The 25,751-nt window shown below is 36.3% G+C and overlaps 2 protein-coding genes across 2 annotated transcripts in view; one reads left to right on the plus strand and one right to left on the minus strand.

Annotated features, from left to right (window-relative positions):
- The window catches only part of LOC136849215 (uncharacterized), a 59,276-nt gene extending 53,799 nt beyond the window's left edge, over nucleotides 1–5,477 (minus strand). Inside the window, exon 1 of the mRNA XM_067122413.1 lies at nucleotides 5,021–5,477. Within this exon, the coding sequence (XP_066978514.1) occupies nucleotides 5,021–5,075 (55 nt within the window). The 5' untranslated portion in view covers nucleotides 5,076–5,477. The remainder of the gene's footprint in view (nucleotides 1–5,020) is intronic.
- Nucleotides 5,478–12,968: 7,491 nt separating this feature from the next.
- On the plus strand, nucleotides 12,969–25,322 carry LOC136849219 (uncharacterized). The gene is made up of 3 exons (XM_067122419.1): nucleotides 12,969–13,109; nucleotides 19,629–19,762; nucleotides 23,723–25,322. Exons 2-3 carry the CDS (start codon nucleotides 19,730–19,732, stop codon nucleotides 24,365–24,367), a joined length of 678 nt encoding a protein of 225 aa, XP_066978520.1. The 5' UTR covers nucleotides 12,969–13,109; nucleotides 19,629–19,729; the 3' UTR covers nucleotides 24,368–25,322.
- The last annotated feature ends 429 nt before the right edge of the window (nucleotides 25,323–25,751 follow it).

The raw sequence follows: 25,751 nt of genomic DNA on the forward strand, positions 1-25,751 counted from the left end.
GGAACGAACAGTGTCATTATTCTGCAAAATGACTTCTGTATAATTTAACTAAACTGCACTTCCTAAAACATGGCCATTTTTGTCATTGTCAAACTGACCTTGCGAAATTTTACGCAATAAATATCAAAGCTGTTGATATCCATAAGCTTGGCTTAAGACGGGCTTCGTCCACGAAGCCGGTCTTGAGTCTTCCTTCCAATTAAAAACTGTAATCAGGGTTTGCATTACCACGAAAAAACTATTAATGATAAACATATTCGTGGTCCTTACAATTACTGCAAGATCGAGAATAAACAAGTAATTCTAATACTATCATATCCTGACTAAACAGGCGGTCGAGTCTGATGCAGTATAAGTGGATATTTCTAGCACGACTTTGAATAAGGACGCAGCATGAAAGGCAGCCGCCGACGTGGGTTGAACTATTTGGATCTTAGAAGCTTCTTCCATATCCAAACTTCATAGATTTTATAAAGCTCATTCCTGCATGTCTGAAGTTTATAGATAATCAAGTATCTTCCTTATAAAATTTGTAAACTTTATGGGTAATAACGTACCTCCCTGCACTGACAAAATCTATATATTTATTACATATACACACATACATACATACATATATATATACACATATATATACATACATACATACATACATACATACATACATACATACATATATATATATATATATATATATATATATATATATATATATATATATACTATATATATATGTTGGTATGTATATATAAATGTATATATATGTTATATATGTACATAGTATATAAATGTATATATATATATATATATATATATATATATATATATATATATATATATATATATATATATATATATATATATATATATATATATATATATATATATATATATATATATATATACTTGTATGTACGAACACATGTATATATCACGGGAATACTGACTTCCGAAATGGACCAATTCCATACATGACGGCCAATGGAGAATATTATACAGGTAATTCAGGACTTGGAAAATTCTAACGGCAATTTTATCGATAAATTGCATGGACCCTGATTTCAAACAGCATTCACAATCACTGGAATTACAACCACTTTCCAACACCAAAGGAATCCAGGGTTTGCCCCAGAGCTATCAAGATGATTTGCATAATTTTGTTTGAGAAATATTTATTCAAACAACGTTGAAGTAATTTGATTATAGGTGTCTTGAAGTTCGTGGGGCTAGCCTACGCTGAGAAATTAATATAATTACACTTCAATGTTCATTATACCCGAGGCCTACTGTACAATTTTATTCAACCTTGTATGCGCACACATACTAAAACACACATATAATTGTACATATATATATGCGTGTGTGTATGTAGGTATGTATGTATGTATGTATGTATATGTATCTATGTATGTATGTATATATATATATATATATATATATATATATATATATATATATGTATATATATATATATATATATATATATATATATATATATATATATATATATATGCATAGGAAAAAACATATATATAATATCGGTACTGATCTTCTGACTTTTATTTTAACAGTCACATTATTCACTTTTGATTTATATATTTATATTATATATATATATATATTTTACATTCATATATATATATATATATATATATATACATATATATATATATACACACATATATATATATATATATATATATATATATTATATATATATATATTATATATACATATATGTGTGTTTGCGTTTTCTCTGAATACTCAAGGATGAGATAAACAGATAAGTACTATAGTATATTAGCTAAAAGTATTAAGATCACATAAGATCCTCAAGTGTAAGGAAAAACATCGAGAATGTTTGATGCAGCTGAGAGATGTAGGAGAATGGAGTTATGGCCCTCACTGTGTCAGGAAGACTGCGGGGACACGTGATATATTACGAGTGTGCCAGCCAAAACATAGAGTGTCTTACGAGAAAGAGTTGAACAATTATCAAGTGAATATTGTCAAAGAATGGAAGAGATTGAGAGTGAAATAAAAAGCCTCTGAAAGAGAATAAAACTTCACATTTCATTATCCTAACAATGTTAGTTTATTCCTTGTTATCTGCATTTCCTTAGATAGGCTTAACGACCACTTCGTGACCTGACTTCCCTCCATGCAATTCCTTTATGCTGTTCTTGTGAAAATCACTTGTCTCAGTAAATTTGTATAACTTCACCTAAAACCTCCTTTTTCTCACTTTTGCTTCAGCAAGGTAAGAACCGAAAACGCCTCCATGCAGAAACCAGACTTGCAAGCCGCAGTTCCTTGTATGGAGAAGAAAAGCAAACCACTTTCTCTTGATATGAAGCATTAAAGCAAGCCCCTTTCTCCCTTTACCCAAATGGACAACAAACCACTTCGTCCTCAATCAATGATTGAATGTGGATTGAATATAAGATTTAGGCCAAAGGCCAAGCACTGGGACCTATGATGTCAATCAGCGCTGATATGGAAATTAACAGTAAAAGGTTTCAAAGCTGTAACAGGAGGAAAACCTCGCAGTTGCACTATGAATCAATTGTTAGGAGTGGAGAGGGTGGAAGGTAAGCTGGAAGAACGAGAATATGAAAGGAGGTACAGTAAAAGGAACGAAAGGGGTTGCATCTAGGGGCCGAAGGCACGCTGCAAAGAACCTTAAGTAACCTACAGTGCACAGCATGAGGTGCACTGACGGCTCTACCCCTCTACGGGGACGTCCTCAATGGCTCTACCCATCTACGTGGACGTACTCAATCAATGCAAAACAGATCTTCTTAAGATTATACGCATGAATTTACTCTCCAACATCCTCGTGCTTTTACGTAAACCAGCAAACTTTCTGCCTGCACTTTTCCTTTCCACATGAATACTCTAAAATTCCATTTTGTGTTATCTAGATCCTTTTGGAACATGTCTTTTACCCATATCATTCACTAAAGTTATTCAAAATCTACCATCTATTTCACCTCTTCATCTATTGCCTACCTTTGCATTCAAACCACCAAGCACAACACAGCCACTAAAAAGATCCCAAGCTTTCCAAGAAACTTTCCCATTTTTATTCCCGCTAAACTCAGTTTTGTGTTTGCAATCCCCGGAAAAATACCTTATGATACCTTTAAGGAGAAAAGGAAGTTGTATTTAAGAGATATAAGGACAGACAGAAAAATTAATACGTAAATGAATCTTGAGTAACATACTCAAATGGTGATATGCAGTCTGATGAGAAAGCAGTCATATGTCGATGGACAGGTTACTCTGAGGTGTTTTAAAATAAAGAGGATACAATGGTAGCAGTTTCCAATGATGCAAGAGCGCAAGGTTTATTTATAAACTTGAAAGTGCATGTGAAAGTAACTGTTGCAGTAATAAATAAAAATTGTAGATTAGAAAGGTGCCAGTCTTTTTAATTTCAAGTGGTACCTTCCAGTATGGTGCTGGCACCATAACCGAGAGACAACCTACTATGTCTAAATGTTGGAAAGATTCCACAGGCGAGATGAACAATAGTTCCTTCAGTAAGCGTAAAAAGCGATTTGGATGACTGTGAGAATTCTAAGGCATAACAATACCTTATGTACCTAGGAGGGTTCGTGACTAGGAAGGTGTAACAGATAATGTAAGTAATGATAGGTTAAGACCAGTGAGCATCTAAGCAAAGAAGAGGGTATCTAATTTTTGTTATGGATGGATGGATGTATGGCTGACACCTGGAGCCAAAGTCAAGACACTAGGACCATCAATAACAAAATTGAGAAAACGAAAGTGAGTGAGCAGGTGGTGAAGTCTGATATTAAAATATCATAATGAAGTTGCTGACAGAAAATCCATAAACAATTTGGAAAAGACAAGAGTTGAGTACGAAACCCAGAATTTTTTTCTAATAAATTTCCTAAAATGAAAGGCAACAATTTTACTAGTCCCTCCAAAAATTGTCTGGCACCTTTTCCTCAATCAGACATACCTTGCTAAGTACCCAGTCAGCTACTCAGTTACACGATCATCTCCATGCCGTACACATTTCACACAATCCCCTCCAACTCTTGTCACTTTTCAATTCTTCAACCTTTAATAGCCACTTCCAAAAACATTCTCTGCTTTATTTTTACCCTTCTGCTCTTGCATCAACTGACTCTGTCTCACATCCATTCTCTGTATTCAGCAATTCCTTAAAGAACTACATGGAACAGCATTCTCTTCAAACAACATCCCTTCATCTAAATCTTTTGTTCTAAGAGCCATTTCGTCATCAATTGTTCTCTGTGCATTTACTTTGCTCCTTAAAATACTTCTTATATTCACACCATCCTCCTCTTTAAAATTCCCCTTCATTGCCTCTTCTCTCGCCTTGTTTGCCAATAACTGTAGGTATGTTTTCTGTCTTAATTTCATTATTATCCCACCATATACTTTTTCATCACTCCTCGCAACTTAAAGTTCCTGTAACCACAAACCCTCCCTGTTGACTCAGTGACCCTATTCTGTCAAATAATCACCTTTCTCAGTCACTTTTAATCTCAAATCCAATTATACTTACTATCACACAACCTTCTCCAATCTCACTTCCTATTCTAGATCCATATCCACTGATTGTCACATTACTTTCTATGGTAACGATCATGCCCATTTACACAATTCTTTGACAAACATTTTTACATGTATTTGCAACTATATGAGTAGATCAACAACATAAATATTTCTAGTTCATTATTTTTTGTGATGATATTTATTAAAAATCTTAACAATATCAGCAGCAGTTACTTTCAGGTTGATGTTTCTGATTTTTTTCTTCAGGCTTTCACCTTCAGGTTCTTTGCAGACTCTTGACAGCTGCGTTACCAGTCTGCTACAGCCATATCTATACAATGCACCAAGAACACGGTTTTACAGAGAATGGATCACTAAAATAAACACAAAGACACCAATATGCATAAGCTAATTAATAAGAAACCCAAACTTGAAAATTTAGAATTCTAAAATATTGATAACTTACCTATTTCTTCCGTTTTAACAGGTGGCGACGGCTCCTTCGTAATATCAGACGCCATTGTCTTTACTCTCCAAGAGACTTTTTTTCGCTTTTAATTCATTACACTTACGATATTAGGTCCCTCTCTCTTCTGAGCCCTCGATATCACTTCCACTTCATCAGACAGCTATAAACTTTTGAGTTAACACATGATTTTTCTTGTGTTATTGGAGCGCGTGTTATTCATAAAAAAAAAGACCGCATCAACTCATCAGCAACAGAAACAGCACTGTTGACGCACAACTTAAGACAGAGATTCTTTTCAAGAGCAAACATCTCATCTCACACAAATATAAGCGATGTCATCAAATGATAAGACTGATTTCACGAACGAAAACGTCCCCAGACATTTCACAGGGGCATGGGGGGTGCAGTCACGGTTTTCTCTGAAAGCAATCCTAGCACAAAGAACCGCATAGGCGAATGGTCACAAGCTTGCAAACTGACATGCGATCAGTTGAGTAGTGACCCTCGAAAACTTCCTATTATCGATCGTTTTTGGCCTTTTTCAGCAAGTCTCTCCAGCAGCAGCCGTCGGTTGAAGTCTCACATATTCTACCGAGTCACAAGACCCCTGGAGGGAAGGAGACTTTGCAAGTCTTCTTTTATTCTTCTTCTCTTGATAGTCCGGGCTTAGACGCCGTTCTCTTCTTGGCAGTCAATCTCTCGTGGTTTTCATTTCGACGGGTCGACTGGTTTCTTTTTCCCCTCTTTTGGTGAATCAGTGTGGTGGGCGATATTCAACGGTTTCATGCGTCGTCATTCTCTTAATTATTTCCTTATGAAATCACATTACCGTCAATATTCTGCATGTAAATAAACAGCGTTTCCCTTAGGCGAGTTACCTTAATATCACTTAAAGTCAGTTTTTATCACTCACAAAAAATCTGTTTTATCAAGTATCAAAACATGGCACATTTTCTGAGATTCAGGGCCACATATTTTTCAATATCTCGCACAACAGCTCCGCGTTCTTCAAACGTATTATCAGCACTTGTTTCAAGAACGTCTGCAGAAGACTTACAAAGATTCCTTCGAGTGGTGGTAATCTTCTTCCTTTATCTTTTTATTGTTAACATCGTATTCATTTCGGTAAAATCTACAATCTCCACTTCCTCGAGGGTGAGGGCTTAAAGAGAGAGGGCCCATCTGTACTTTAATACCAGCGGCGCTAGTTTGTGGAAAGAGGAGTTGGTTCAACCTAGCAGAGCGAGGCACCGACGAGCATTGGGTCAAGGATCAACAATAATGGGACTAAACTCAAAAGAAAGAAACCTGTGCTGGACATCATCCATCGATGCCACACGCTGCTATACACTTTCATCAACTTCCTGATGGCACATCTCTCTCACAGAACGGATAATTTAATATTTAATCACTTAAATGTCATAAATAGTGACTAGGCCTTCGTAGGAAGAAGATGCAAGGATGGCATATTAAAAAAGGAAAATGAAAGGCTGCAATATTTGAAAAAGAAAACGGAACATTTATCTATCTATTCCGCCCAACGAACTTGGCCCGTCTTTTGCAGGGAAGCCTTGCAACTTCCCAACAACTCTGGAATGTGATTAATCGATGAACTGCTGAAGAGAAGTTTCCGTTTGTACGTTTCTGAAATGACATAACTATATATTGTGGTTCTGCCATGAAACTACAACACTTGCTTAGTGTAATAATTTTATAGTTGAATCTAAGAAATACATAGCTGAAACTCAGATTTGTAGAATATATTTCATAGTTTCTTCTTATATTTTGTTATCTACATCGCGCGAAGGACTGTCGTGAAATACATAAAAAAAAGCCTTACATTTTTTTTCATTATTCACCTCAAGAGCATAATAAAATGATAGCTATGTCATATGACTCAAGAAAACTGTAAATTTGCTTGAACATTAAAAATCATTTTACTAATAATACTTTAGTTAATAACCACCTTCGAACACAAACTATACTGCCGTGTTTCATTTAACCATTATCTTACTATTATTATAATCAAAATATGACACACATAAATCAAAGACAGACGCAACGTGGCAGTTTTTTTTTTTTTAGTCGGACTTCCTTTGACCTATATCCAGTTTTTCACGGAACGGTGACTCTCACTTCTCATTACACGTTAAAGAATTCGATAAAATGAAATACATGAGATATAGTAATTAATTCTACATGCTAAACATGGAATCGCCTTGTTTTAAAGCCCTTCTAACTGGCCTTATTTTAAAGCATCTCTAACTGGCTTTATTTTAAAACCTAACTGGCCTTAATTTCAAGCCTCTCTAACTGGCCTTAATTTAAAGCCTCTCTAACTGGCCTTACTCTAATGCCCTTCTAACTGGCCTTATTTTAAAGCCTCTCTAACTGGCCTTATTCTAAAGCCCATCTAATTGGCCTTATTTTAAAGCCTCTCTAACTGGCCTTATTTTAAAGCCTCTCTAACTGACCTTAATTTAAAGCCTCTCTAACTGGCCTTATTTTAAAGCCTTTCTAACTGGCCTTATTTTAAAGCCTTTCTAACTGGCCTCATTTTAAAGACTCTCTAACTGGCTTTATTCTAAAGCCCTTCTAACTGGCCTTAATTTAAAGCCTCTCTAACTGGCCTTATTTTAAAGCCTTTCTAACTGGCCTTATTCTAAACCCTTTCTAACCAGCCTCATTTTAAAGCCTCTCTAACTGGCCTTATTTTAAAGCATCTCTAACTGGCCTTATTTTAAAGCCTCTCTAACTGGCCTTAATCTAAAGCCTCTCTAACTGGCCTTATTTTAGAGCCTCTCTAACTGGCCTTATTCTAAAACCTTTCTAATTGGCCTCATTTTAAAGCCTCTCTAACCGGCCTTATTTTAAAGCCTCTCTAACTGGCCGAATCATCTTGAAAGTCTTGAAATACACCCAACACATCCCCAAAAAACCTCTTAAACTTGCAAGACGCGTAGAGTCTTCTGAAATATATATTATACCACCAAAAGACTTGAAACTGGCAAAGATATCTGAGTCGCTCACTCTGGCTAAAATACCTTAAAGGTTTCTTAAAATATGCAAACTATCTCTAAGGCTTCTTGAAACAGCGAAAATATCCCCAAGTCTCTCTGAAATGCCTTCAGGTCCCCTAAAGGATCAAATATAATATTTTTCTTTTTAGCGAGAGTACCTAGAGCCTCAAACAAGCAACGATCAAATTACCCTCCAGCCTCTTCCGCATTCGCAAATGCCTAAATTTAACAGTCTCACTCGCGGCAAGAGAGAGAGAGAGAGAGAGAGAGAGAGAGAGAGAGAGAGAGAGAGAGAGAGAGAGAGAGAGAGAGAGAGAGAGAGAGCTTCCAAATGACTCTCCTGAAAAAGCCTTTCACGAAAATACCTCAAATTCTTTTGTATAATAGAACACGCCAAAGTAAACCTTAAAATGGAAGACTTCAGTATCTGCAAAAATGCAACACTGAGAAAAATGATAGATACTGCAGTTTTCCCTTGCCTTACTACTGATTTTGCAGATACTGTAAATAGCACCCGCTAAATACTCTTGGAAAGCATTGAAGAATCTTTCTGAGACTACAATAACTTGTGTATTTTGTGTTTCACGAGCCCAATAGGTGGCATATCTCAATTACGAAAATTTTGCAGATACTGTAGTTTTCCATTTTAGGGCAGCATTAGTGAAAGAAGGAAACAGGAAGAAGGGAGAAAGGGGTAAAAATGAATAGGAATCAAATCTACAGATGAAGACGCCACTGCACGATATATATATATATATATATATATATATATATATATATATATATATATATATATATATATATATATATATATATATATATATATATATATATATATATATATATATATATATATATATATATATATATATATAATGTGTGTGTGTGTTGTTTAGCTTCAAGCCTATAGAAAGCAATGACACAGACAATGGACACAGACACTGTGGCAAAGGTAATGTTTAACAATATTAATGGTCACTATCTGACGTACGGTAATTCAGTGGGGCACCACAATGAGCAAAAGGTGATAAAAAAAAAAGGTTAGAAAAACCTTAACGTGTCTCACTTCCACTAGAGATAATTTCTTCAAATCACTTATTTGCACTGGTGGAAAAACCTTTAAACCTCTTGTAACAAAGACAATGCCTATAAACATTCTTACCCACATTTGTGATGTTATCTTAATGAACCTTTTTACTGGTAGTGAGTGAGCATGAGTTCAAGTTTCCTATTTGTTATTAATCCTCTCCCAGAAACTTACATCTTTCCTGGTACGCTAAGGAAAATCCTTCAAAATCCGTTTAAAGGCAATGGCTACTCATTCTTTATTGTTTTCTGTGTGTAACACAGTCAGTCTATGGGGAACAGACACGACGCACAACCATATCTTAACAAAATGCAGAGCAATGTATAATACTGATATATCAAAATACTCACGATGCTACTGAAAATCATTCAGATATTGTCGTCGTATCTTTTGATAAGGGGTACATTAACAACAATAAGAAAAACCACTCATTAAAAAAATAGCCATACGTGCTCCCTTTTAGCAAAGGTTTCGAGCGTCCGAAGAACTTCTATGGATAGAAATTTACCTGATTGTAACCATAAAAACATTTGGTTATTACATTCACACTGCAGCTGAAATTATAAGATTGTTCTAGTAATTTTACTGTGCCATTTAAACCAAGCATTCTTTTAGGTTATTCCCGACCTTCGTTCTCCGAGTAGGCTTCGACCAACACGATTACGAGTGGTCTTGCACGTTCCAGTTCGTCCACTTGTGTTTTTTATTTTTCCAAAATTAGCTTAACACTTTAACAAGACCTCTTATATACACACATATATATATATATATATATATATATATATATATATATATATATATATATATATATATATATATATATATATATATATATATATATACATTTTTTTATTATTAATTTGACTGCAATTTCAATGGTTAAAGATTCAGATCTTACGTGGTCCACATTTCATGCCCAACCTTTGCGTTGGCGTGAAAAGTAAACTGGGTTAAGTCAGTAACCAGAAAAGAGGCTAGGGCTTGGTCTAAACACGTGCCTTAAATTCAGTTGCAAAGTTCCAGATTTTATGCGGCTTGCACGTCCTGGCTGGTCACCGTTTTATTCTTTCGCCATTAAAAGAACATGAACACAGTGAATTTACCATATAAATCTAATATCTTACAAAACCAAATAGAACGAAAATATAGGAATAAAATTTAACACGTACGCGAAAAACTTGAAATTAACCTGGAAGAAATTGAAGCAGTGTTTAGAGTAATATGCACTGTATTACAAGAAAATCTCCTCTTTTTCTTATTCTTCAATTAATCAGCTTTAATTGTTATTCTTGAATCTTCCAAACGAAAAAAGAGGGATGGATAGCTGTGTGAAATGTCTTACCAGCTCCTGCTCAGCCATATAATTAAACTATTAGTACGTGTCCTTGATCAAGGGAATTGTGGACTTTCATACATTAAATTTTACTACCACACGGTAATGTTTAACTTTATTTAGTTTATAATGTTCAAGCCTTCATCTATTTCCTTCGAACATTAATTGTGACTATATCTCATCTTGCTCCACTCCACTTGTGCAGATCAGTTTTGATATTCCAGAAAGGGGCTGTAGCGTTTGAGAAAGTTCCCCTTCGCACTTATCACAGAAAACGTGTCTTGAATAGAAATGGCTGGGGTATTTTCGCAGTATTTACACATTTTTACTGTTTAAGTTGAATTTATTTTCATACTCGATCATTACTTGTTTATCTGTGAATAAAAGGGACATGGGCTGATTATGTGTTTTGTAAGAACGAAGTCACACCTGTTCTTGGTTTCCCATTATTCTAAAAATGATCGAAGTATTTGATGCTGAAAACGTTTAGATATTTCGTACATTATACACTGCCTGTTTTCATAAGTTTATGTCTTTTCATGATTTCCTCCTGAACATACATGCATATTAAAAAATTCGCCACATTTTCTTGCTATTTTTTAACTGCTAAGCGTCTGAATCTAAACTTCAGTTCATTCAGGAAAAAAAATAACTTAAACTACCGAGGAAAATGTGGAAAAATAACAGAAAAGTATATGCCCCCTCGGCATGAATCATCAAACCCAGTTTAATCATAATACAGTACTTTGATGATATACCTTGAGGAAATCTTCTTCTTTTCCTTCATTGGACAGTGGTTAGCACTGAGAAAAGTTATTACAACAGTATAATTACTGCCAAATTGTCAAGATATTTTTGCCACACAGCGTTTTCAATATCATTAATGTCTGGAATATGTTGGTTAACCAAGACCTCCTTTGCTATGACTAAATTGATTGATCGATGAAAATTCGGCTATAAAGCCAACCACTGTAGTTCTCTCAGCCATTCGGTGCTTTAGACGCTGAAAAGGAGATGGAGGGGTTGGACAGAAAGATCGAAGAAAGGAAGCGGAATGGACATAAATTAAAAAAGGTGGGTCAAAGGTCGGCAACGTGGTTGTGATCATGCGGGTCAGGTCAGGTTACAACATTGTGACAATTACATACGTTGGTTAAAAATGACTACAGATTCTATAATATATATATATATATATATATATATATATATATATATATATATATATATATATATATATATATATATGGATGCGGGTTTCGATTGTTTCCACTGGTAGAATATGGACAGGTGGAAAGTTACAATGGTATATATACAAAAACATGAAGGATGTTAAGGAGGTGGCGTTTCAGAGTTACTTTTTGGCATATTTCTTGCACTTGGATCTAAAACGAGGGCATTGTGGCTATTTCAATGTCCTCTGAATTCATACGTATCTGATAGTTAAAAAACCAACTGACTAGACATGCCCTGTATTTCTGAGATTGGAAGGCGGAGTTGGTATAAAAGATAATCTGCTATCATCAATCAAACCAACAATATGAACCTATATTGATATATAATATGACCCAAGAAACGCGACCGCCAGATATATATATATATAGGCCCAAGGCCACACCTATGTTTTTGTATATATACCATTGTAACTTTCCACCTATATGAACAGGCACAGAAACAAGTATATATGGTTTCAACGTTTAAATAGTGTTTTATATATTACACTAGTATTACAGGAAAAGACATCATATATATATATACACATATATATATATATATATATATATATATATATATATATATATAATATATATATATATATATATATATATATATATGTGTGTGTGTGTGTGTGTGTGTGTGTGTGTGTGCGTCTGTGTGTGTGTGCGTGTTAGGAAATTCCACTTACTACTAGTGACGACATAAATGAATAATATACATATTCCAGTTAGCAAACCGAATAAAGCTAGAACATCAAGCACACGGGCTTAAAAACGAAAGTCATGATACGTTTGCTAACTAAACGACGTAAATGCATTACGGTTTAGCAACAAGAGTACAACAGAACTGTGGTGCACCAATATAAGAACTGAACGCTCGTGCTACGACTCTTAATAATTCAAACGGATCAATAAAAGACGAATAAAGCAACAGAAAAAGAAACTAATGACAATAGCCAGGCAATCGATCATCATTAGTGTAGTTATTGTCACATTAGATGAAATTTCAAGAGGTAAGGTCGCCCAACACACTATCAAACGAACTGGCATAAAAAAAGCTGCGTTCTTCGATAGCGATTTTAATATACAAGATGTCATGAATAAATGACTTTGTGCTAAATAAATGCTAAATGATTTTCTTCTTCTTTTTCTGAACCTACGGTTCAGTGTTTTTGCGTGGATGTGCGATCGCCACTGCTCATTCTCTGCCAAGTTAATTGCATTCGGTGGTGGCGTCTGGCAGCCCTTTTCAGGGTAACCAGAGTGAGCTCCCAAACACTAGAAGGGTAAGTCGGAGCGATAGTCCAGTTTGCATTTACTCCCTACCAATAGCGACAGCCAATTGCAAAAATCGTACAACTGTGACCTGTGGCTGTGAAACTTTTATTGTGGACGAGATCTGTTTAACTTACTAAGCCAGACACTAACTGAGGTAAGAGACTGTTACATTTTATTGCTGAGGATTTGTGCGTTTTATATAATAAACCTCAGTCGTAGCTACGGAGGTACAGTTTTATAAAACGCAACATCGTTTAACTTGACACCATTTCTATGCAAACTTATATACTGTGAATCGATGTTTTTACACTAACGCGCGAGTGTACACACACACATACATACATACATACATACATACATACATATATATATATATATATATATATATATATATATATATATATATATATATATATATATATATATATATATATATATATATATATATACTTATATGTACAATTTCTTGCAAGTAATGAATTTACTGGATTAGAGAGAACCACTGTATCATTCATTCTTAGCGTTGAGTCTGGGATGGAAACTTTCAGCAAACACAAACACACACAAACACAAAATACAATAAAAATAACATTTTTAAAAATAAAAAAAGGAACGGCAGAGACAGACAAACCGAACCAAAAACATGACCTCCTTGTCAAGGTTATATTAGTGGTAGCATAGCACCCAGCAGGCAGAATACTTTTGCCAAGAGCGCTCAAAAACTTAACAAATAATATCTCCATTGGATTCCGGCTCATACGAACTTATATTACGTAAAAACTGAAAACTGTTTTGTGGTTTTTACCTTTGACCTTCAAAGATTATACTTGAAAATCGTAATAATGATGTAATTACTGTGAATAATTATCAACGTCAATGCAGCTACATATGTAGCTGGCAGTGAGCATTTAACCTGCAACCTTTAAGAAACAGGCGTGTAACGATATTTACAGTATTAGAAAATTATCTGTATTGATTATCAATATGAAAAGACACCTTGACACTGTAGGAGTCAAATATAGTAAACTTAATCATCAAAAGGCTTCTATAACCTCTCAATATGCAAAGAACACCACAAACATGTAAGAGAATTTTGTCCAACACCTCTTCCATCCTAACTAACCAACACTTTTTACGCCTGTCTTCTTAATCCTAGGGTATCTGAGCAATCCACATGTTCTACCAACCAACTGACCTCCATTCCCTCCACAGGATCGAACCTCCTGAAACCACTGAACCATTTCATCCCTTCTTACTCCACACACACACACACACACACACACACACACAGACCTATTCAAAAATCAGTTTCAATAGCTTCAGTCTTTTTTGTTCTCACAATCAACAACTTTACTTCTATTTCATAAAGAGACGTTGGCTCAACAACCACTTCCTACGCCTCAACATTTATCTCCCTAACACCACACCTCATTTATTGCAAAACTTGTGATGAGATCCTGCTGCCTTTCTTGCTTCACCTACTATGTGACACTTCTTCCATCAGAATATCTGTATATATTGCAATTAATCTCAAACACATAAGAATCAACTATACAAATCAACTGCTTCCATTCTTTCACCATTCACACTAACATTCTTAGCTTCTTCTTAATGTCACAACCTTGCTCTAGCTAACATTCATTTTCAACATTCTCCACTTACAAACATTTTCAAGTTATGTCACCGACCAATTATTATTATATGCACACATGAAGTCTTTCCACGCTCCATTCATGTGCTTGTACACCTACATTTCTTATCCTCTCCCTGGCTTATTTCATCATTCCAACCACAAATATATTAAAAAGTCGTGGAAACAGCACACCCTTGTCTCAGACTCAAATTCTATACCAAACTAGTCACTCACTCTCTCATCTACCTATTCGCACAAGGACTTCAAAATAATCAATTCGAACAAACTGTATTCCTGTCTACCATACATCCTCAGCCCTTACTGTTCTTTATCAGGCTTTCTGTTCCTTGAGTTGCTTTTTCAATCAAAACACCACCATACACACTCTATGAACATTAAGGAAAGTTATGCTACAACAATTCTTACAATCACTTTTGTGTGTACCTTTTCCCTTCAAATGAAAACGCAATTATTCTTCTCACTCATTACTTTGGAGCTTTTCCTCATCATGAGATACCATACACACCTTGGTCAGACAATGAATTACACTAATACCACAATAAAACAGCATCTCACTTGTAATCCCATGAACTTCTGGTGCCTTTCCATTCTTTAATCTTAGTTACAATTCTAACAGCCTCAGTAATTACATCCACAAGTATTTTTAAGTTTTACTCCCTTTCGCTCTTGTATCCCTCACATCTGCCCATGTCTATTCAGTATATTCAATAACCTTTCTCTCGGTTTAATTCAAGCCACTGTACTGTAATTACTTCTTTTTCTCCTGAAAGTGCTTTTTCCAATTTACCTGTGGAATTTGAGTAAAAACAAAAAATGCGTTTTTCTTCGCTTACTTTGTCTCTGGCTTCCTTACCGTCTCATGTTCCTAAGATGGATTTACCCTGCATTGTCAATACTTTCTGCCTCCTTATTCACCTATTCTGTCTAACACTTCTTCTATCACTATATCAGCATCATTACATTTACTTCCCAGTACCTATGCGAATGAACTAATTCCATTCATTCACATTTCATACCAACCCATAAACCCCCACTCTTTTGCACATTCACTATCATTCTCCTCGTATTAATTCTTCCAAACTCTTTCTCTAGTCTCTACAGTTTCCCTGTATTATCCTTGACCAACATTGCTTCAGTTACAAACATTATTCACTTTACAATCCATTTATGACTTTTTTTTTTTTTACCTCACAACCTTGCTTCTACATACCCTTATCACAGACCCACTTTTACCGCAAAGCAGTAATTTACACAACACATTACTTTCTATACCACACTCATACTTCTCAGGATCCTTCACATTGCATCTATAAAATCTGTCAGTTTTTATTACTGCTTTTCTTCTGTACTCTAAAAATCTCAACAGACTGTTTCATTTGCAACTTTGGATCCAAACACCCTATTCCTCGTGTTGCTTTCTCATTAACAATCCTGCTACACACCATCACTGGTATACTATAGAACTTGCAAATATCACAAATGAACAACTGTTTCTCTCAACCAGTGTTTGGGCTTTCTCGCCCACCATGACATACCTTAAACACCCTGGCCATTCAGTCTTACTTTCACAAGTGAACTGTAGCATTCCACTTTTCATCCTGTGAACTCCAAAGTCCCTTCCCATTGTCCAGCTTTTTAAATTACCGTCCTTGCATCTACAAATATCCAAAAACTGACATTAACCTTTTTCCCTCCACATTCAACACTTTTCTAAATACTCCACTGACAGGAGTACATTGAATATAGGTACCATGTCTATAAAGAACTCAAATTACAGACAGCCAGTTAGCTTTATGTCTAGCCTAATCATCATACTGTAGGGTATTCATTTTGATTCTCCCCATGATTACTGTGAATTTCTGAAGCATAGTTAACAAGAAAAGGATAAGTTTGATGGTACCATCACACTGAAAACACTATGCCTTCAAACTAGTCAATGAGTCTACACAGGTCTTTAATCAAGAGCCTGAGACAGACATGAAGATAGCCTAGGAGCAGAAAGGTAGTCAGAATGTGGCCTATTTCAGAAAAATAATTGCAAAAATACCCGTGGTAATGAAAAGCAGTGAAAAAGGGGGTTATTTGAGCCTCAGTATACAATACAATGTTGATGATGAAGATCTGAGTTAGCCCCAGCAACTGCTACTGAGAAAAGGCAAGCAAACAAATCACAAATCAATTATTAAACATTTAAACAATAATTACCCTTTCTAGAGTATTCATACTCATATATGTCTACATTCTTACAGAAATAGGAATTCAATTTTTTACTCATTTTGGGAAATTCTCCGATTTGGTGGACAGTTGACCACTATGAAAGCAGTTTATGAAGGATGAAATCACTTAGCCAAGAGAGTCTGGAGTAAATTAGATGCTATTAAACAGATTTTAAATATCAGAAACAACGATAAAATATTATCCACTTTTCCAGAGAGATGATAACGACTATATTTATATAGATGCAGGAAGAGTATAAATAAGAGTAAATCTCTCAGAACAACCGACTGACGAAGAGAACGGCAGAGAAACTTTAAGCAACCCCGTCTATCACTCTGTTCGGGAACTCTCCTTCAGAAAAGAAGTAAGTCATTCAAATTGAGGCATATACTCAATCAAAGCTTAAAGTTTTAAGTTCGTTTAAATCAGAGGTTCTCGACTTGTTTCAGGTCATGAACCACCGGCCCAATAAAAAAAATATCGTGGGCCATTTCTCTTTTGATTAACGATAAATATATTTCTTACAGAAGAAATGCAATCTGAAGATTATCATTATTTTTTTAGTAGGAATAATATAATGAAATGAATAGTCAATTAATCACCTGGATAAAATTGTTCTTACTGCATTTTCAATTCATCTAGAAATATATGTATCAATATCCAGTTAATTACCAAATATAGTGAACGTTAAGTGGACCACCCAAAATGCCACCATGGACCACCAGTTGAGAACCAATGGTCTAAATTAAAGGAAGGCACAGGGTATGTAAGAGAACAAGTGACAAAAGCTGAGGATAGAAAATTCCAAGGTAATTCCAGGAATAAAGCAAAGGTACCAACAGATCTAAAAAATATATGTTGCATCTGCAAAAATTTTCCGTTTTATGCCCTTAGGACGGATCATTAGACTCCTTTGGGGCCCTAAACGCTTAATAGAATTATTAAACTTTTTTGCTGTTATCTGCAACATCATGACCTATTAGTACAAGTAAAATGAGATTGTGTTAAGATCTGCAGTTTTTTTCCCAAACCTGAAATGCCAAGAAAACCCTAAGGCAAAATCACTTTTGTAAGGGGTCATAATATATCATCATTCCCACAACCAACATGGCACTGATGCGTTGTATAGGTCCAGCAATAATAAGATATAAGCTAACAAAACAACTGAAACGATTACTGATAAAAATACACCTAACGAAAAGTAAATGAATGAGAAAAGAAAAGAATAGTTAACTCAACCAAATCAAGGTCATTCACACTACTGGAATGGAGCAGCCTTGGTAAAATTAACAAAACTCACGCTAGCAGTCTAGGGGAGAATCGACTTTAATGTATTTCCTACGGTACGTTTGCTTTAAATAATGGCTGACAAAATCACCTGAGCCGTAATTCGCGTAGGCTACATCAGACAAATGTATTTACTTTGATAAGATTTGCCAATCTAAATCGATTCTCTACTTAGGTAAATTACAATCGACTATAGCTACTTATATTTTGCTCTCAAGAACTCAATAACTTTCGTTTTCAATCTCACGTAAATATTTACGTTTACCAGTGGTACGCTTTACCGTAGGTGGACATAAATCACAATATATGTGTAAGTGTTACTACGACTGCACAGTTTTATCCACCACGCTGCGTACAAGCCGAGGCATACGCCCCTTACTCAACAGTAACTCGGCAACGTGAGTCTACAGACCCAAACATTGCATTGGGGTGAGCTTGACGAGCTCATTTCCTCACCACTCTCACGTCAATCTACGACAAATTTTATTGGAGAACGGACGACAATAAATATCCAAGCAACTACCTACCGCCTTTTAAATGTACTGTGCGCGTTCCCAATATAGATCTGACGGAGCTGAGCGCTATAAACTAGCAAATTTATGTTAGTACAGAGAACGACAGAGAGTTACTGATTTCCGAGTGGAAGATCCCCACAGACGACGCGCAAAACAGTCTTTTCATTGCCTTTAGGAAATCAAAGAGATGAAAATGCCGACGTGAAGGTATTGAGGTATTTGGGTGAGTTCCTGACCTACTTCCCCAGAACGCAAATACCACGAATGTGAAGATTTTCCATATTGGAATTGGAATGTAAAATTTAGGCCAGAGGCCAAGCGCTGGGACCTATGAAGTCATGGAGTGCTGAAAGGGAAACTGGGAGTAAAGGGGGTTTGAAAGATGTAACAGGAGGAAAACCTAGCAATTGCACTATGAAACAACAGTTACGAGAGGGTGGAAAGTAAGATGGAAGAAAGAGATATGAACGGAGGCAAAAGCAATGAAAGGGGGTTGCAGCTAGGGGACGAAGGGACGCTGCAAAGAACCTTAAGTAATGTCTACAGTGCACCGTACGGGGAGATTTTCCGTAGCACAAGATCCTTGCAAAAGTCGATGAGAAATGGGCATCTCGGTATTTGCTTAACACGCAAACTGCAATAAATTTCTTGAAAATAACAATAAGAACTGAAAGTTTATGTCTAACGTCGATAAAAATAAGCTAAAGTCTTTGACCTGGTAACTCAATAACCCTACTTTGCCATAACCTGGAACCATGTTAGCAATAAGTTACACTTCAGTCCATTCTTATGTCGTTACCTTGGCTATTCATGCATAATTACATCCCAGACCAACACCGCACACACACAAACATCGACAGAAATCGATCAATCAATGAAACCCCTCTTCCCTTCCCCGTGCCTATACAAACAATCTATGAACAACCATCCCGCCGGAACCCCGGATGCATTATTAATAAAAGCAAAATTCACCCCCCGCCCCTCTTTCTCCCTTGAACAGGAGACTGATCAATAACCCCGCTGAGTTGTTGTAGCTGCTCCTACCTGTCGTCTTCTCTCCTACTGAAGAACACACAAGGGCGAGATGACCTTAAAAACAGCATGGGACTGGTCAGCAGTATAGGACAACAGACGGTAAGAATGTTTTTTTCTCTATCGTGTCATGTGAATCAGTCATAAAAGAATTGACATCGCAACTTGTCCTTGTGTCCCCGACTATAATTCGTAGTAAACTGGCCTTCCTTTTTGTGAAGCGTCCATTTATTTTGGAATGATTGCAAAATGGCTTATTCAAATTCCGCACACAATATAATTAGTGGAAATGAAGTCCCAGGTGTGTTCATTACAAAAATATCTAACGCTTGAATTTTTGTTTTCCATGGAATAAAATATCTTTTGAAAGAGACATCATCACTGAAAGAAATCCCCAGATTAAGTATATTAAGTTGCAGTTGAAAATTACCCATTATAATATTGATGGTTTGAGATTAACACCTTAAACTTAAGTCCTACCCATTATTCTGCAACTGAAACAAACGGTAATATGGATTGAATATCTCGACGAATGCCCGATTCTTTACATTTGCTCTACTTCATTTCTCTTAGTTATTTCTGCTAAAGGTTAAACTACCCTCCTGAGGGAGATGTAAGAATCAAGACTTCCTAAACATCGTTTCACTTTATTTCCTGCGTAAATTTCCTTTCCTTGTCTGATTCTGTAACTGCTACCCTTACTTTGCAAACTCGTAATATCTTCCATTACTTCATCTATCGCTACAGTAGCTTTCGAGTTCTAATGCTGTTATGGAGGCTTACCGAAAACGTCCTTCTCGTCACTTATCGAAGGCATATTCTTTTTCTCGCTCGTCTTTACGTTTCAATATTTTACTTCTTAGTTTGACCTTTCGATGAAGCACTGCTCAAAGTTATTATAAAATTCAGCTTTTTTGCTTATCGATTTTCTTACATAAACGTTGTCCCTGGCCTATTTTAATTCATTATCTTTCCCTCTTCCTCTTTTCAAAGATGTTTTATCATTAGAGGAAAACTGTTCCAGTAGAAAAACTTCTTAGCAGGTTTGCGACTACAGCTAACATGTATGGTTTTCATTGTGCAATTCAAGTCTTGACCTGACTACAGAACGGGTAAAAGTTTAAAGTGCTAGGGGTACCTATGAGATCAGGTAACCAATACATAATTCATTTACCATAAGGTAAATGAATCACGGAGCAGCGCAACTTAATTCAGTAAAGACAAACTGTGTAATTATGCAGTGTAATACCCCGCACCATTATTGCTTGATAGTGAACAATATTCTCAACTCGTACTTTACTTCTCAAATCGAAGTAAATTACGAGTCGAGAATATTGTTGCATAATTAACAAAGTTCACTATCAAGCAATATTGGTACGTTTAAAACTAAAGTATTGTTTCTTGACTTTGCTGATCGACCTGAGGTTAGTTGGTATTAAAAACTTGAAAAGCAAATAACTTACCATGTGGAATTGTGGGAAATTACAATTCATGAAAAAAAAAAAAAACTCAAGAGCATACCAGTGAGCTGAAGGAAAAGATACAAACCTTAGGATTCATAGATTCTCAACCAAACTCTAAATATCCATACTACAAAAAAAAAATTCCCTACACATTTAGAAATTCATACGCACTGATTTAAATCCACAACAAAATCCTTTAATCCAAAGAACTTATTTATTCTACAGAAACTTCATTTAGACTACAAAAAACTTCACTTTCCCAACTTGAACCTTTTAAGACCAAACTCAGAAGACTATCTTAATATGACAAATATTCTGGATTCAGTATCAATATTGCTAGAAAGACTTGGCACTGGTCTCATCTAGACTTCCTGAACCTTACGATGGTTTGGCAGCACGGCCCATGGTCTCAAAAATCCAAATTCACTCTTTTATAAAGTCTTCTGTTATCAGAACTCTTCCACTATATCAGTTTAACTTAGAGAATTTCCTTACCACATTTACTGAAATCACTGAGATTATGGTCACATAACCACGCGGTTATCCAAAGGGCAAATAAATACCGCCAAAAACAAGGGCCTACTTTCATATCTCCAACACGCTAGGCTGGATTGCCAAGCGCGGACTGCTTCTATGCTTAAAAGGGCCCAGGAAAGTTTGATACAGTTTGCAACATATTTCAGAAAAGGAAAAAGCTATCATACTGCCCCGAAACTAACGCAAAGAACGTTAGTAGTAAACTGTCCACTTGCTACGACTCTGAGCTCAGCAGAGAAACAAGAATAAAAAAGACCTGATGGACCTTACTTTAACATGTGTTCCATTTTCCTGTCTCTGTCTGATCTGGTGGAACTAAAGTGACCATCTCCTCAGCCCCATACTAAACATCTGGCCTTCGAAGGCGAAGCCTAAATCAAGATGACTACCTAAGTCAAACAGAGGTTCTCTAAAATCTCTCCTCTCAGACTATGAACACGGGGACCTACTTACAGTTAAATTTGTCTTCTAACTGGACATAGTGTTCCCCTCCAGGGTGATAACTTTTCTGGCCAGCGCTCCACCATCTTGGCTACCCTCAGGCAAATGCAGGTGCCCAGCAGTTTTCTGAAATAAAAAATTGTTATACCATTCATAACTAGAAAAATGGCATTCTTACAATTACTATTTCCAGTTCAGTGACAATCATACACAAGATAGAGTTTTTTTTTTAACACTACTACCTTTCAGTACTGATACAAACTCAATATTCAAAATAAAGCCAGTGAATCAGACCGCAGTTTGCATTCACCCCTTTAAATTATTCAGAATGTGACACGAGGAACTAAAGTAACTGTCAAAAACTTTTTTCATGGAAATTAGCTCTTGCCATTAGACACTGATCACTAAAGTATTTTTTAAATAATTATTAACTTCAACATACCATTTACAATTTAACGTAACTCCGTACAGTCTGGTCAACCCAACATGGCACCACACCGGCCTAAGGCAGAAAGCCGGACAGACATAATACCCACACTAGACCCAGCTTTTTTCCTTGCTTCTGTCAACTACTTGGTCTCCGTTTGACCAAAAGGAAGACATTTGTCACTATTTATCCTATACCCAAGCCCGAAATTTTCGGGCGTCAAGTGGTCACGTATGCTTTTGGTGTCAGAGTTTCCATGGATGAGTCTTTGATCTCTGGAATTTGTCATGAAGTGGAAAAATTAAATAAAAAAAAAATTAATCAACTCTGAAATCTGTAAAAAGAATCGACAATTTCTGAAGTGCATCATTAAGTGCTGACTTCCTGATGTCCACCCCCTACCACTACCACAAAGGGTTGGCACCAACATTATTAGTGGCACGCACATGTAAGCCAAACCAAATTTAAGTGAATATTTTTTAGTTATTGCGATCCCACCGCAGCTCCCACCCTTAACCTCAAATATGAACCCCAGCTGGAATATTCTTACGCGGGGCGGGGGTCCACCCCATCTACACCAGCACAACCTTGTGAAGAACATTTCGAACTGAATTCGACAGTGAACACCACCAGGCAATCACAGGCCCTCTCTCTTCACCACACCTAAGTAGCCTTCTCTTTGAGGAGTGCAATTTTGCATCATCTTGGGCATATTATTGCACAACCATCAGAGAGTTTATTTGGTCATTTCAGCTTTGCCTGGTAACTGCCAATCAGATTAGTCTCCAACTAGACTTGCCAAACTTCCATACTTCTTTTGATGCTTTGATACGTCCCAAAATGACAAATGAAAGTCAAAAATTATTGTAACGCTATCAATAAGAATCTGTTGTACAGGATTACTATCATTTGAGTAAGGTCTTCGTAAAACCTTGATATTACAAAGTTTTCTACTTTTTATACTATTTTAATACTGTTACGTACCATTATAAGTACTTTTTCCAAGCACGGAATTTTTCCTTATATTTGTTCGTTTCTAAGTTAACAGGCAAAATCAAGATCTAATTACTATAACATTTCGAGACTTAAATTACCTATGATGTTTTAGTTCCTTACATCTTAACACTGTATTTTGCCAAGAATTAGTCAATATGTACAGACAAAATCATTAACGAAGGTCTTCTGTTCTGACAGCCCGTGAAAAGAAACCGCGAATCCAGTGACGACCCAGACAGCGTGGCGAGACCTCTTCAGCCTGCTTACCCTCCAAATCAAACTCCACTGCAGAGTGCTAGACCCCTCGCAACAGCCCCTGCATGGCAGCAGCAGCAGCAATCAGTGTCACCTATATTCTACAATAATTTCCCGCAGCCTTTCAGTAGGCCCCTCTCCATCCCGGACGAAGATGCAAGGTCATGGGACCTCGTGCCGGATAGATTTTCGTCGGCTGTGTCCAACTCGCCCCTGCCCTTCCAGCCTCTCCACCCTCCAGGACATACCCAAGACAATGCAAAATACACCGGCGTGTGCTACTGTCCTTTGCAAATGGGCAGTGTACAGGCCACTGGCATCCTTTTGACGAGGGCAGTTCGCAAACTGGAAGCCACGCCGCCAGCTTATCTCCTAATGCCTGACCATCCTAACAAATTACCATCGCCGCCGTTTCGTTCACTGCCACAGGCCCCACCGAACACATCACATGGCCTCCGGTTAGACAGTGGCGTGGTCTCATACCCAGGCGTACATAAATCACATTCAAGTAGAGATTTAGTTTCCGGGAGGCATCTGAACAATAATGCCGATAGATTCCGTGATCCGAGACCCCCATCAGTCGGTTAAGGGTAAGCTATTCTAGAACTGTTTCCAAACTGATGGAAAGCGCTTACTCTCGAGAAAGTTAATTGCCATTTCTTTAATCTATTCTGTATTATTCTGTTCTATATCGTGACAGACGTTTTCAATGTGAATATTCTTGGATAAGCATGTGTTCATTCACGCATTCATTACAGTGAGTTCGATACGTGTAAAATGAAAGACATGATAATATCGTTTTCTGTGTATTACTAATACTAAGATAATATCGTTTTCTGTGTATTACCAAGACTAAGTGATTAATGACAACCACCTCGTGAAGCCACATGAACATCTACAGACACGTAGTTTTCCCTAAACGTAAGTGTTGATTCATTCCTGTGTAGGACAACCTACAGGAATTAGGGTCGTATTTTAAGCGCCTACAAGACGACACAGAGTAAAATATGAGTTATTCGCAACTTTTTTTCTGTTTAGATTAAGGCAGTACCATGTGGACCTTTTGTATTATTTTCTCTATGGTGGGATATCAGTGATTCATTTCCTGCCGCTATTTCTTACGGTGGAACAACTTACTGTCATGCTATCGTCATCCTGTTCCCATAATTTGAGATTCTGACTATGTTAGCCACACAATTGTTAGCACACAATTGTTAACAATCTTCAACGAATAACTCTAACTTTTCCTCTTTATTATTTTTCATTCCTGAACAAATTACAATGTACAAGTTCCACAAAATGCCAGGTGACTATGGAATATTCATAAAACTTTGATCCACGAAGGGAGATTAGAGGTAACTCGCGACTCTGAAGCCTTTCATGGGGTGTAAACAAAGTTGTACTTACGAAAATAGGGAGTTTGTTGAACAGAGGAAGAATTGCTGGGTCAGTTGTGAACTGCATTTTTGCGTATTTATGTATGTGTGTGTGGATGGGTGTTTGAATACTCGGATGGTTTACAAATAAATAAATATTTTGCCTGTGAGAATATTACTTTACATACAAACATGTAAATTATACCTAAGTATGCTTTTAGTCTCCAAATTCATGTGGTTTCCTTCCTTAATTTTTTTTTATCATCATGAACAAATCATCATCAATTCCTCATATTTAAATTTGAAGATAAATATTTGTACACAGTCAATATTGCCATTATAATGACTGTAAAGAAACCTCATTAGGGTAAACCCACAACCGAAATATTATAAGGAAAATATTTTTACTTTTATTTAAGTTATTGGTGACCTCTGATTCACATGTAAACCTTTAGTATATCAACAAGATATGTATTATTAATTGACTGATTTATGTATGTTTGGCTACAAAGCCAAGCACTGGGGCACTTCCAGCATTCAGTGCTCGAGAAGAAAAGATGGAGTTGGAGTGATTGTATAGCAAGATGGAAGAAAGG

Source organism: Macrobrachium rosenbergii, chromosome 20, assembly GCF_040412425.1.
Source record: "Macrobrachium rosenbergii isolate ZJJX-2024 chromosome 20, ASM4041242v1, whole genome shotgun sequence".
Lineage (NCBI taxonomy): Eukaryota > Metazoa > Arthropoda > Malacostraca > Decapoda > Palaemonidae > Macrobrachium > Macrobrachium rosenbergii.

Excerpts from the sequence above, each read along its gene's own strand:
- LOC136849219 (XM_067122419.1), top strand. The coding sequence starts at position 19,730 with ATGGGACTGGTCAGCAGTATAGGACAACAGACG. Across the intron at positions 19,763-23,722 it reads GCAGTATAGGACAACAGACG|CCCGTGAAAAGAAACCGCGA; the intron begins GTAAGAATGTTT and ends CTGTTCTGACAG.